Genomic DNA, 14,425 nt, shown 5'->3' with positions numbered 1-14,425 from the left:
TCTGACCGGGAATTGAACCTGGTTCACGCTCAACTGCTGAGCCACATGGCCTGGGCTCCCCTCACCTCTCAATTCAAGGGCAAGTGCTTCTTTCTCAGGAGCAGCCCCATCCAATAGAACTCTGCAATGATGGGAATGTTGTATATCGGCACTGCCTAGTACACAAGCCAATAGCCACATGTGGCTACTGAGCACTTGAAATGTGGCTGGTGTGACAGGATCTAAAATGTTGATCTTATTTAACTGCAGCAAATTTTACTTAAATAGCCATGGGTGCCTAGTGGCTCCTGTAATGGTCAGTGCAGCTCAAAAGCACCCACAGAATCGTTCTGCCGTTCCATTTCCACAAGCACCACCTTATTGTCGTAGGTTTGGGCAATCTCTCCTTCATTCTCTTTCCACATTATTCTGTCTTACTCCTCTTTACATATAAAAACATGCCAAAAAATCACATTTGCCATACTATGGCTGTCCTCCTTAGAGGAGTAATGTTCCCTCTTTTTTCATACGCAATTCTTTGATCTTTCCATCTCTTTACTTCATCCTTTGTAACTTGTCATTCTTTCTATGTATCCACTTGTCAGTGAACATATTTTCTCCTTTCTTAAAATGACCCTTCTCCGTGTGCTTTGAACCCATCTCCTACATCCTCATAGGGCCTACATCTTGGTTTGTCTCTATTCTTTCACTTTCTCAACCCCTTCATCTACTGATGCCTATTCTAATGCTTATAAACATGCCCAAGTCCTAGTAAAAGTACATCTATTCTCCATGCTCATCCTTAAGCATAAAACTCTTGGAAGGAAATACTTCTTGTCCCTCATGTAGGAGTCCCTTCATCACCATCCCTTCATTTTTCTCCAACAGGAGCACTGACTTAACCTGAGTGAGAGAGCAGCCTGCAGGGGCACCTGTTCTGGTCTGTGGCTCCAGGGCCTGGCTCTGCCCCTGCAAGGGAGGCCACCCGGAGTGAGTCTGCCAGCGGCCACGTGGGTTTTATTGTCCAGAGGGCCACTTGTCTGCAGATATGAGCCAGTCATATGAGTTTCTTGGTAATATGAGTTATATGCTGGCCTCCACCTGCCAACTCTCTTGCCTTATTTCTTAATTGTTCCAGAAGGATATTGTTCCCCTTCAAAGACCTCCCCAAAAAGATGAACAGGTAATCCATCCTCACTAGCTTCATGCTTAAGCCCCTTGTTCTCTGGCTACTGCCCTCGATGCCAGTTTAAAACTGAGTTATTTTGTTTTGTTTTTGAGAGTGCATTTATTAAAGCTGGGGACAGCGAACTAAGGAAGGGCTTAGAATAGAAGAAGCCACAGGAGAGCCTTGTGGATTCCCACAGGGACCCCCTTTGGCTCTCTGAAAAGTCAGAGAGAAAGGAGCCGTGGGGAGACAGGTTCAGGAGGTTAGCCCAGGATGGGCTGCCGCTGCCCATTGCTTCCCTTGGTTGCAAGTCTCATGGGGTCCCTTAGAGTTTAAGAGCTGCACGACTAAGAGGGAAGAAAAGTGGGGATGTGCTCCTGGCAGGGAGAGCGCTGGGACTGAGTTTTGAAGGGCAGTGGTTCTCACAGTGTGATCCCAGACCAGCAGAATCAGCATCACCTGGGAATGTGTTAGACATGCAGCTACCTGGGCTCCATCCCAGACCTACAGACTTAGACACTGTAGGGGTGAGCCCAAGCCCTCTAGGTGATGCTGATGGCCGATGAAGTTTGAGAACCTCCCTGTTGAAGGGTGCCAGTGATATTTATAACAAAATTCCACAGCCTATTTGAACAGTCATGCTGATTGCAAATACCTATGTGTGCTGGGCTCTATTCTAAGCCCTTCCCAATTACTAAGTCATTGCATCCACCTGGGTGGGTTACACAGCTGAAAATTGCAGAGCCAGGGTTTAAACCTAGGCAGGTGGCTTCCAAGCCAACCTTTCATCTACACTGGGCAGGTTTTCTCAGCTTACTCTTTGCCAAGGCCCAGATGTTGGGGCTAAAAAGATGCACAACATCCATTTCTTGTGCTCAAGGTCACACTCTCAGCCAGTTGAACCCTCTTGTTCTTGAACATCTGTCTTCTCCTGGTTGTCTCCCACTCGTCCTAAACTCGTGTGCCATCTCCATGACTCCTTTCCTTTCCTTCTGCCCTTCACTAGAGCACCCCACGAGGTTCTTCCTTCAGCCCTCCAGCAATGAGGTTACACTACAGGAATTTTCTTCGGTGGGAGAAAGGAGGGAGGGAGGAATAGAGTCGTTCATCATTTCCCTTTCAGAATCTAATGACTTGTCCCAACACCATTTGTTGACTAATTCAGTTTTTTCCACTGGTTTGTCATCATTGGAATCTTCAGATTCATCATACTTTTACAGTCTGTATTCTGCTCCTTAATCTGAGTCTCCTCATGCTCTCCTGGATCCACTGCCTGCCTCTCAGGTGTCACCACCTGTACTCGACACTCCAGCCACACTGAACTAATCTTCTATGAGTTCTTGGACTTACCATAGGATGTTCCCTCTCCTTAGAATAACCACCACCACCTGGCTTTTGCACAGCTCATTCCTCCCTGTCCCTCTGACCTCCACTTAAATGGTGCTTCCCTGCCTGGACAGGTTGCTCCCCTGTCCTGTGCTACTGTCACCATAATCTTCCCATTTTCTGGCTTAACTGTTAGTTTTCCTCCCAACCTGTAGGCTCCCTGAGAGCAGAACTCTGACCATCCTGCTCCCCACTGTCACAGACAAGAGCTGAACAAATGCTGGGGGAGCCCTGGCCAGTGTTGTTCAGTGGATAGAGCATCAGCCCACACACCAAAGGGTCGAGGGTTCAATTCCCAGTCAAGGGTATGTACCTGGGTTGCAAGTTCGATCCCCGGCCCTGGTTGGGGTGCATGCAGGAGGCAACCAATTGATGTGCTTCTTTCATTGAAGTTTCTCTCCCCCCTTTCCTACCCACTCTTGCTTAAAAAAACATTTTTTTTTTAATATCCTTGGTGAGAATTAGCAAATGCTGAGGAATAAATGGATTGGGCATGTTCTTTGCAAACTCCCCCATTCCTTTTATTGCTATAGTTTTTTAAATATTGTAATAACTATTAAGGCAAGTCCACCTTGCCCCATCCCCAATTACTCTTCATCAAAAACATCCTGACCATTCTTCAAGATGAACCTTAGAATCATAATATCAGACTTATAAAACAAAATCTTCAGCATTTTTTGGGGGGGGGGGTCATCCATTTAATTTATAAATTAATTCAAGGATAATTGTGAGCCAAGAGAAGGTATGTCTCTCCTTTTCCCCCCCTCTTTTATGAATAAGTACTATTTTCTACCTTGTTCATAAGTTATTTTTTACTATATTATTTGAAAAATAGTCTTACCATGAAATTATAAACTTTTCAGAGGTGAAAGGAGAGTCCTATCTGGGTGTGGCCCACACAGCATTGTTTTCTTTATACAAAGCCTTATTGGCACAGAGTCCCTGGCCAGCTCTCCATAAATATTGTGGATTTATGGTTGGGACCCTCCTGGAACCAGCCTTTTTGTGAAGCTAAACATGACTGGCTAACTTGTTTTTGAGAACCACTCTTGGCAGCGTCCCCACACTACTTCACCCAAAACAAGAAACAGCCCAGGGGGCTTCTCTCTTGGCGCCAGTTCAGAATTTATCTGCTTGCTTTACAGTACCCTCTCCTCATTCAAGGCCTATTTTAGGCACCAGGAACTTCTGTTCTCTGAACCCCATGCCTCCTGCCCCCACCATTCCAGGAGAAAAGAGTCGAAAATACTCATATCTCCTCCTATTTTAAAGCGTATTTCAATTGTTAGATTTCTTCTCTTTTTATCACTGCCATATTCCAAAAGCTTTTACCACCTGAATGAATCTCAGATAGACTAGCAGGAGAAGCTAGGGGAACAAAGGAGCCTTATTATGGGACATATCTGTACTATTTGAAAGGTCAGCTGGAGACTGATGTGCTGTGTACATGACGTTTTAGAAGAGAGGGATGTACCAGTAAAGCTCCTGTGTCGTCTTATCCATTGTTCCCCTGCTCTGAGCTGGGTGACACGTCCTAACCACTTTTCTCAATTGACCAAGAACTTCCAGCTGGTCTTCACTCTCCTCCTCATAACTTAGCCAGCGAATGGATAACCCCACTTTCCCAAAGGCTGATGATGGTAATGTCATGCCAAGGAGCATCTCCTGGTACTCAGGATTGAGGAGTGACTCACTTGCTGCTCTAGGACAGGTATCTTAACCCTTATTGTGCCAAGGACCCCCTTTGGCCATTAGTAAAGCTTATAGACCACTTCTCAGAAGAGTGTTTTTAAATGCTATAAAATAAAATACATAGAATTACAAGGGAAGCCAATTATATTAACATACAGTTATTAAGGTATTAAAATACTAAATTGTGATATAGTACTGTATGTGTTTCTTTATTAACACAAATAATCTCATGGTGGATCTACAAACAACTAGTTTCAAAGTAGTAATGGGTGTAAATGATATTTTTTGAGGCATCTGCAATAATTGTAATGTGATAAAAAAAAATGTGGAATTTCTGTGAAGAACAAAGTAACTGGTTCTAAAATTCTACTGTTTTGTTGCCTGCCTTCACAATTGAAGGAGATGATAATTTTCAGTTGAAATAATGCAAATAAAGATATAATCTCCCCCCGCCCCCCACCAAGTTCATAGATGCCCTGAATTCTAACTATGGACTTCAGGTTAAGAATTCCTGTCCTTGAATCAATTGGGTAGAAAAGCTAGTATGAGAAGGCACAGGAACGCTAACTGGGGAGTGATGGACTGAGCCTGTGGTTCAGGGATTCAGTCCAGACCCAGAGAGAGAGAGAGCTATTCAAAAATATAAAGTTCTTGAAAAACTTACAAAGAAGAGACAAGCAAAAGAAATGTTTCCGTTATAAACACATTTATTCTTTTTTTATGCTTCTATATCATGTATAATAATCTATGTTAAATATTTAGGAATTCTGTGTTGTAACCTTCATTTGATTTGTATATTAAAGTTTATTATAATACTAGAGGCCCGGCACCCTCTCGCAGTCTGGGACCCCTCGGGAATGTCTGACTGCCAGCTTAGGCCCAATCCTCAATTGGACCTAAGCTGGCAGTCAGACATCCCTCTCCTAATCCAGGGCTCTCGCAGTCTGGGACCCCTTGCTCCTTGCCACCCACCTGCAGTGGAGGCGGGAGAGGCTCCCTCCAGCGCTGCTGCGCTCACCAGCTGTGAGCTTGGCTTCTGGCTAAACAGCGCAGGAACTGCCCTCTGGTGATCAGTGCAGTCAGCAGTCGGACATCCCTCTCACAATCCCGGACCGCTGGCTCCTAACTGTTTGCTCACCTGCCTGCCTGCCTGATCACCCCTAACCACCTCTGCCTTGGGCCCCCCCCCCCCCCCACCGTGGCTTTGTCCGGAAGGAAGTCGAACGTCCAGAAGATGTCCAGTTGACCTGGTCTAATTAGCATATTACCCTTTTATTAGTATAGATTAGTATAGATGTTCAGTAGCTTGCAGGTGGTAGCCAGTAACTGACAGTTTAGAGGGTACATTCTCAGGTTAGCCAAACCACTTAGGAACCTTGGTGGGATTAGTTACCTAGTTAAGCTTGAGCATTATTAATCTGAGTTATCATTTATGAAAAATGTTTTATCCTGGCTATAACAGGATGTTAGCTATTGAGGTATTTCCTTTGTAAAATAATATAGGTTTATATTTGGGCCCCACCTCTTCAGATATCTAAGGATCTTGCTATAAGAATGTGAGATGGAACACCTGGAGGCCAGCTGTTCAGAATTACACTGGTTCTGTGGGCATCTTTTTTTTTATCCCATTGATTTTTTTAACCTTTTTTGGATCGTATATAGACCCTTATGAAAATTTTGATACATGATACAGCACGTCTCTCCAGAAAACATACACTTATATACCTGACTGTGCATTCAATTCAGGGAGGTCACAGGCCTCTTGGAGCCCTCATTTAAAAGATTCTCATTCTGGGCTAGAGAGACTACTTGAATATGTTGAATGCTACCAGTTTTCTCCCTCTAGTTAAAGTGTGCCCTCCATATATTTTACTTAGTCTTGATTTTACAGGTGTTTTTACTTTGGTAACGTAACACAAAGAGGCTATTGAGAATAAGATCCTATCTTCCACTCAAGGCAGTAGCGGTCCCCTTGTTGGGACCAATCGCTGTGCTGCTCACTCAGGGAATGTCAGACAGCTACGCACCCTCCACGCCCAGGACTGGGGAGGGTTCCTTGTCTCATGCACCAAGGGGATTTGGAAAAGCAGCCAAATAAAGAGCGGGCAGAATCAAAGCAACTGCCTTCTTAATGCCAGCAGTCACGTTACAACCAGATTACTGGAGTAAGGTATAAGAGGGTGGGAATAAAGAGACATGGGCCAGCCAAGTACACCTGTCTCAAGTATTGCCTTTGAGGGTCTGAGCTCCGAGGGAAAGCTGAGTCAAGGGGAAGCTAATAACCTAAGAGTAGGTTACTGAATTCCAGACGAACTGATAGTCATATTTAAAAGTTTAGAAAGGTCTACATTTTATTCATGAAATGGAAAACAAATAGAATTTCCTATTCTCACCACATAACTTTCCTTTAGAGTAATTTGTAGCATCTCAGCTAAATGCATAAAAGCATTAGGATTAATATATTTTAAGCCTATATATATTAGTATAGTATATATTCTAATGTTACTATTAAATTTAATAGTGCACCTTAGGTCTATGTTCCATGCAAAAACAAGCTCCATTTTATAACAAATAAAGCATTTGTAAGGCTGCCTTCATAAACTCTTACAGGTAGAGGAACAGTTTTTCAGGACAAGCCCAAGAAATTATTGGAAAATTCTGATATCATGATTGTAGGTTTTTAATTTTTTTCTTCCAAAAGACTTTGCAAAGAAATATATGTGTCTGCAAAACAACCACAAAATACTTTCTCAAAGATTCCCAAAACACTGTAATGAAAAGTAGGAGAAAAGACTGTGTGGAAGATTACAGTGACATCCTTCACCCCTAGAAAGCACATGTTGGCGCTACAAGATTTTACTTAGGAAACTTAAATTTTCTTTTTTAATAAGGTATCAGTCACCTTCAGGGACGCTGAGGAGAATGCAGTATGGATTCGAATTGCCTGGGGAACACAGTATAAAAAGCCAAACCAGTACAAACCTACTTACGTGGTGTACTATTCCCAGACTCCGTATGCCTTCATTTCTTCTTCCAGGCTGAGGAGCAGCATTCCCCTTCTGGGTCAGGTATGGAACCAGTTACTATAGCTATAAAATTGTATTATCCTATCTCAAAAAGTCTATGTAGGATTAAGCACTATATGTAAAATGCCACATGTAATTCTTGATTTCCTAAAATGAGGAAGTGTGGTTCTTCTGCATATGGGAAAGTGGTATAAGCATTGGTTCGGAGCTCTTCATTATTGTCTTTTAATCTAGAAGTAATGCATATTTAATGTAAAAATTCAACCAACACAGAGGTCTTTAAAGATCAACCCTTAGTCTTTTAAAATTTCATATCCTTTTTCCCAATCCTGTTTACCCAAAATTATTACTGTTAACAGTTTTGTTATTTCCTTTCAGATGTTTTATTACAAAACCAGAGTAGCATAGCATCTGTCATTTGCTTTTTTAACATTTCCATGTGTTTCCATATGATACACCTCACAACTTTTTTCTGATTGCATAATTTGCCTATTAATGAACATTATTTTCATTTGTAATCATTTTTCTTACATTCTGTGCACAAGAAGGAGCCTCTACTCACAGCCTGCTTCTTGTTATAGCTCTGGCTTCCTAGCATCTTTCCCCTGAATAAGCCATCCCTACATAGGCCTGGCAACTGCTGCTGTTTTCACTCTCTATTAATATTCACATCAGTTGGTGCCAGAGCTACCATTTAAGCTGGTTGTAGGTGAGCAGCTCCACCATCCAGGCTCCATCATCCCTAGTAGAGTGAGCACTCCACAGTATGGAACTAAGAGCGATAGGATCCTAGTGGGCAGGCTTGCTTGTCATTTAAATTCCTTGGCTGTTTACTGAAATGGCAGAAGGATTTCTGCTGCTGCATGCTTCTACTTTCCTTTAACACAACTCTGCTTCTTTATGTTTGGGATCTTTTCCTCCTTAATGTATAGCGGTTGTTCATCCACTTACAGCCAGGTGGGTCCACCCTGCCACAGCTAGTTTAAACCCTGCCCCACAAGCTAATGTTTATTTCCATTGTGAATCTTAAGGCAAATTTATCTCTACCCTCTAGTTCCAGGTAAGTATTTTATTAATTCTGTTTCTGCCTTCTAACTTGTTTCCCCAGATAATGGGAAGTTTTTATAAATTGCTCTTAATGTGTACTTTTTTCTTCAGTATTTGTCCTAAAGTATACATATTTGCATTTTAGTGTGGCAGTATCATTGTAATATTAGATGACTGGTATTCTAAAATGGTAACATTTGAGTATTCATTGTTTATTCCTAAGTCTGAACTTAATTTATTATAAATCCTAACTTTAAATAGGAATACAGTTCTAAAAATGGTACAAAAGATTTTGCATTTATGAGAATTTTAATGCCATTAGCCTTTTTTTTTTTTTTTTGTCTTTTTAAAAAGCTGAGTAACAGGACATGAGATTATATTTTTCTGGGTTTCTTTTCACTCTAGAGTAGAAAGTATTCACTTATTGCCACTCTTAATTTTACTTTGACAAATATTGTAAACACAGGAATAGACTCAGTAATCCTAATATTCTTTCTAATTTTCACTTTAAGGCACTGACAGTTGCTAGCAAACACCATCGGATTGTGAAAATGGACTTCAGAAGCCGATATCTGGACTCTCTTAAGGCTATTGTTTTTAAACAGTATAATCAGGTGAGCCCATCAGTGACTGTTTAAAGTTAAGTCTCCATTTTCTCTTTACAAGCCACTGAGCAGGTGGGAAAGTTCACCTACAACAAAAGGAGATCCCTTCAGGTACTACTGAAGCAGAGAAAACTTTCAATTAGTTAACATTAAAGGAAACAAAACAATGAAATGCCTATCACCTTTTTATAATCATATTTTGTGTTTTATACTGCTCATTAGTTATTGGAGTCTGTTAGATCCCAATTTCCAGATCAGCTATTCTAATTAGAGTTTATTTTCTCTTTAGAATAACTTACTGCCTTTTTAAGCTAATTACAAAAAAGTAATTCTACTACTCTCTTCTATTATGCAAGAGAGAAGTAGAATTAATTTTTTGTCCCATCACTCCAGTAGGTGATACAGGGGTTAGAAGTAAAGGAAAAAGCATTGGTTTATTAAGTCCTGCAATATATTTATTTGTTAAAATTATTTAAATGCATTGTTCCCTTTTAATTATAAGAATGGATCTGGCCGTACTCACAGGTTCAGGGTTATTTGCTCCTGTGCATGGTATCTGTGTGCTCATATGTTCAGACTCCTGTAGGTGGGTCATTAATGCCCTATGTTATATCTATAAAATCTTTGAGCTCTTAGATATATTACACAGGGTGGGACAAAAGTAGTTTTACAGTTGTTAACATGGAAAATAATACAATGATTAATAAATAATACAAGACTAAACTCTTGTGTTTTAATATAATTGTAAACCTACTTTTGCCCTACCCTATACTTATATATTTCATCTGTTCTACATAGAAAGAAGTGATGGCTCTGCAATCCCTCTAAGGAAAACAAATCTAACATAAAGAAGCTAGATAATGATTTTTCTCCCATAGCAGCCCCCTCCCCTCTTACCAGCCACATTCCCATCAAATTGCTATCAACTGTTCTGCTCTGACAGTTGCATTTCTAGGAAAATACACGTTGTCAAATATTTAATTATAAAAACAGTGGCTTCAGTGGGGGAAGGTCAGAGAAGGGATTTGAGAAATTCAGACTTTTAGTAGGAAAATTATTTTTACAAAAGGAATCTCAGTGAGTTTTTTGGGGGTTATAAAGACATAGCATAAAGCTAAAACTTCACATTGCAAATTCTGCCCTGATTTATCTAGCTTTTGTACTCACCACCTATTCCTTCCAGGTCCCTTTTTATGATAACAAAGTATAGACAGAGCTCCTCAGGCAAAACAGCCATGTTGCTGGTCCTAGATGTCTCTGCCAATATCCTACTCTAGGGTAAATGCTTCACTCAGCCTGGATATGGCCTTAAATCACTTCTTGTTTGAAAAAATAAATATAAAATTTGAGCCCTGGCTGGTGTGGCTCACTAGTAGAGCATTGGCCCGAGCAACGAAGGGTCTCAGGTTCAATTCCCAGTCAGGGGCACATGCCTGGGTTGCAGGTTTGTTCCTGGCCCCATTCAGGGCGTGTACAGGAGGCAACCAATCGATGTGTCTCTCTCACATTGGTGTTTCTCTCTCCCTTGCCGTTCCTTCTACTCTCTTTAAAAATCACTGGGGAAAAAATCCTTGGGTGAGGATTTACCAAAAAAAAATAGATAAAACTTGACATACTTTTACGTACTAAAACAAGTAATAACTGTACTTCAAGGTGTTAAAATCAGGAAAACATTCACTTTTTCTTTTTTTCCCTAGACTTTTGAAACTCACAACGCCTCTACACCTCTACAAGAAAGAAACCTTGGGCTAGATATAAACAGTATGTGTGTTTTAAAATAAAAACTGAAATTTGAAAGTATACTCTTAAAAATGAAAATTTTCCTATCTCTTAGCAATAGAGTTAGCAATAAAATGAAATGGTACAGCCATTCTGAAACATTTTTGTGGCTTTCCAATGGCATAGGAACTGCTATTGATTTCATGTTAAGTAAAGAAAGCAGGATAGAAAATTGTGTGTATTTTATAATCCCAGTTTTAAAAATATACTTTTTATTCTCTGAAAAAGGGCTACACAGGAATATATAAAATGTTAACTGTACTTATTTCTGTGTGGTAGCATTATGAGGGGCTTTTATTTTTTTATCAGTGCTTTCCAATTTTTCTACAGTAAGAAAATATTACAATCAAGAGAAGAACCAGTAAACATTATCTTTAAATTATACAAGCAAGTTGAAAGGTTAGGAATTAAAAGGGGATAATTTAAGGATGAAATATATTCCTAACAGCTCTTTTATTTGAAATCTTCCATCTATAGTGGATTCAAGGATCATTCATGAAAACATAATAGAAAAAGACAGAGTACAAAGAGTGACTCAAGAAATTTTCGGAGACTATCCTCAACCAAGACTAGAATTTGCACAATATAAGGTAGGACATTGCTGTAAACTATCTACAGTTATCAATATTTTCTTAAGAGAACAAAACATCTAAGTGAACTGGTTCTAAGAAACTTTCTTATTCATTTGTCACTTTAATCTTGTATAATCAATTTATGAGTTAAAATAGACTTCTCTATAATATTTAGTAAGTTCCTCTATTAATAAAGAAGACCTTTGGAAATTTTGAATTTACCTTTTCATTTCATCTTTCATATTAATTCAATTATATATAACTGGCTGTGATCTATATTTTTGAGGGGAAAAATTGTAGGCTATATCTTTCTAATCCATCCACACCTAGAACAATACTTACAATGCAATGGGTGCTCATAAAGACTTGTTGAATAAAATAGTGAATAAATAAGTAATTATATAGTCCAGTTGGTATCACATGGAGAAAAAAACAGTAGCCTAGTTAGTTTTGTAAACCTAGCTCATCCCAGAAGTGTACCACTGCCCACCAAGAAGACCAGTGTCAGGGACAAGCCCATTGCCACCATTACAAGAATTCAAGGTTTTGTTATGATCACTAATGTCATACTCATGCTCATACAACACTCCTCCCCTTAAACACCTCATTAAAATTCTTTCTGCTTAGTGCGCCTACAGCCACAGGGCACACACTTCAAATCTACCATAGATCTGCTCATTTAGGCCTAATGCTTATTTGGTTTGATGTGTTTTCAGTATGAACAGCTGATTAACACCTTTCAAGTCTGGTTCCCTGAATAGCAGGTTTTAATCCAGTTCCTTTAGAAAGCTTGTATTGTGGGACACTAGTTCTCAAAGTGTGGTCCCTGGACCAGCAGTACCAGCCTCACCTGGGAATAGATAAGAAATGTGGATTCTCGGCCCCACTTTAGTTCTACTGGATCAGAATTCTGGAGGTGCCATCTGGTTTTACAAGCCCTCTAGCTAATTTTGCATGCTAAAGTTAGAGATCCACTGAAGGAGTATATAGAAGATTTAATCTACAAAATTTCCCTTTACATATATCTTAGAATGGCTCTATTCTATAAGTCAAGGTGCACATTGATGCATACCTGCCACTAATTTTTCCCCACTTCCTATTTTGAAAAATGTCAAACCTTCAGAAAACTTGCAAGAATATTACAGTGAATATCCCTTTGCTTGAGTTCACCAATTGTTAACATTTTGCCACAGTTGCTTTCTTTCTTTATGCTGAACCATTTGAGTTAGTTGCAGGCATCACTCACTCTTCAGCTATTTCAGCATACTGCCTCTAAATGCGAAGGATCGCTTTAAGTTTTAAAAAAAATTGAAATTAGAATCTAAGAGCCAAGTACCTATTGAATTAGCAATACTTGGATATTTGATAATATTAATTTTTTTTATGTGTGGTAATGTTAGGGGGTGAAAAGCGTCCTTTTTAGGTGTTTTTAGATACATATTGAAATATTTACAGGTGGAATACTATGATGTCCTGGATTTGCTTCAGAATAATCCAGTGTGGGTGGACTGTAGGGAATGGGAAGAAAGGTAATAAGTGAAAAAATACTGACCACTAGTTGATCATTGTTTCAGCTCAGTGATATGCACATGGGACTCATTATACTGTGCACCTTACTTTTGTGGGGGGTTTTTAATCTTCCATAATGAGAAGTAAAAAAGAAATCATGATAGTGATTCAAAAGACATGACATTTTTATATTGAAATAACAGGTTACCAAAGATCGTGCTAATTTTCCATTAAGAATGCAAAATAGGCCCTGGCTGGTTTGGCTCATTGGATAGAGCGTTGGCATACAGACTGAAGGGTCCCAGACACATGCCAGGTTGCCGACTCGATCCCCAGTAGGGGGCGTGTAAGAGGCAGCCAATCAATGATTCTCTGTCATCATTGATGTCTCTATCTCTCCCTCTCTCTTCCTCTCTGACATCAATAAAAATATTATTTTTTAAAAAGAATGCAAAATAGGACACCTGTGGGCGAAACTGCCATCCAAAAATCTCCTGTGTGTCAGGCACTCTGCACACTTAGCGTTTTGTGTGTTCTATCGTTTGATATGCTGGTTGCCCTCTACATTTTCAGTTAGCAAATTAATGCTTCTCTCATCCATTAATCCCTGTATTTTTTTTAAAATATATTTTATTGATGTTTTTACAGAGAGGAAGGGAGAGGGAGAGAGAGTTAGAAACATTGATGAGAGAGAAACATCAATCAGCTGCCTCCTGCACACCCCCCACTGGGGATGTGCCCGCAACCAAGGTACATGCCCCTGACTGGAATCAAACCTGGGACCCTTGAGTCCGCAGGCCGACACTCTATCCACTGAGCCAAACTGGTCAGGGCAATCCCTGTATTTCTTGATGATAATAATTAATGAAATGAGTAATCCAATTTTGTTACATGTTGCCATTCCAACTGATATATTTAATAGTCATTTATAAATATATTTGTTGACAGCTTGAAACGAAATTCAAAAGTGACTTAAATAGGGGCATCTTGGCTGAAAGAAAAGAACCTCTCCGGTGCCTAGTAAAGTTCTCTAGCCCGAATCTTCTGGAAGCATTGAAATCCTTAGCACCAGCAGGTAAGTAGTCAGTTTATTTTGCAAGCTAGAACAATTAACAGCATACTACATTGAAAGCTCTCTTTGCTGACCTCTGAGCTTTCTCATGACCATTCTGGTATCCCATCATACCCTATATTGCATATTCTGCTTCTGCACATAATGGGGGTCCATGACCTTGCCCATTTTTAAACTGACTCAAATCTTTACCCTGTGATTATTTTTATTGTCTCTTCTTTTTCTTTTTTTTAATTTCAGGTATTGCAGATGCACCACTTTCTCCATTGCTCACTTGCATACCCCAAAAGAGAATGAATTATTTTAAAATTAAAGATAAATAAAACATACATGGTTTATAAGCATCACATCTCCCTGACTATATTGCATACACATTTCACTTCATGGATAGCTGTTTTAGACATGAACCCTTAATATTGACAATTTTAAAATGTTCAATATAATTGTTGGGAATGATTATTTCCTCTTCCATTGTGTGCTCCCTCTTCCTCGTGTCCTGCAAAGCATAGCAGTTGTGGGTCTTTAAGTGTCAGGATGTCCTTTTTCTCACACCTGTCTCTCTTCTGTCCTAGAGAGGTCTGGTTCCAATT

At 39.8% G+C, this 14,425-nt stretch overlaps 1 protein-coding gene across 1 annotated transcript in view; it reads left to right on the top strand.

Moving 5' to 3' along the window:
• The window catches only part of CENPN (centromere protein N), a 21,771-nt gene extending 7,346 nt beyond the window's left edge, over nucleotides 1–14,425 (top strand). Inside the window, exons 6-11 of the mRNA XM_008139691.3 lie at nucleotides 7,117–7,293; nucleotides 8,811–8,912; nucleotides 10,601–10,664; nucleotides 11,160–11,272; nucleotides 13,712–13,838; nucleotides 14,076–14,425. Coding sequence (XP_008137913.1) covers nucleotides 7,117–7,293; nucleotides 8,811–8,912; nucleotides 10,601–10,664; nucleotides 11,160–11,272; nucleotides 13,712–13,838; nucleotides 14,076–14,158 — 666 coding nt within the window. The 3' untranslated portion in view covers nucleotides 14,159–14,425. The remainder of the gene's footprint in view (nucleotides 1–7,116; nucleotides 7,294–8,810; nucleotides 8,913–10,600; nucleotides 10,665–11,159; nucleotides 11,273–13,711; nucleotides 13,839–14,075) is intronic.

This window comes from Eptesicus fuscus, chromosome 21 (assembly GCF_027574615.1).
Source record: "Eptesicus fuscus isolate TK198812 chromosome 21, DD_ASM_mEF_20220401, whole genome shotgun sequence".
Classification (NCBI taxonomy): Eukaryota; Metazoa; Chordata; class Mammalia; order Chiroptera; family Vespertilionidae; genus Eptesicus; species Eptesicus fuscus.
Note: the sequence above shows the minus strand (reverse complement) of the source record. Positions and strands in the feature narration are given on the sequence as shown.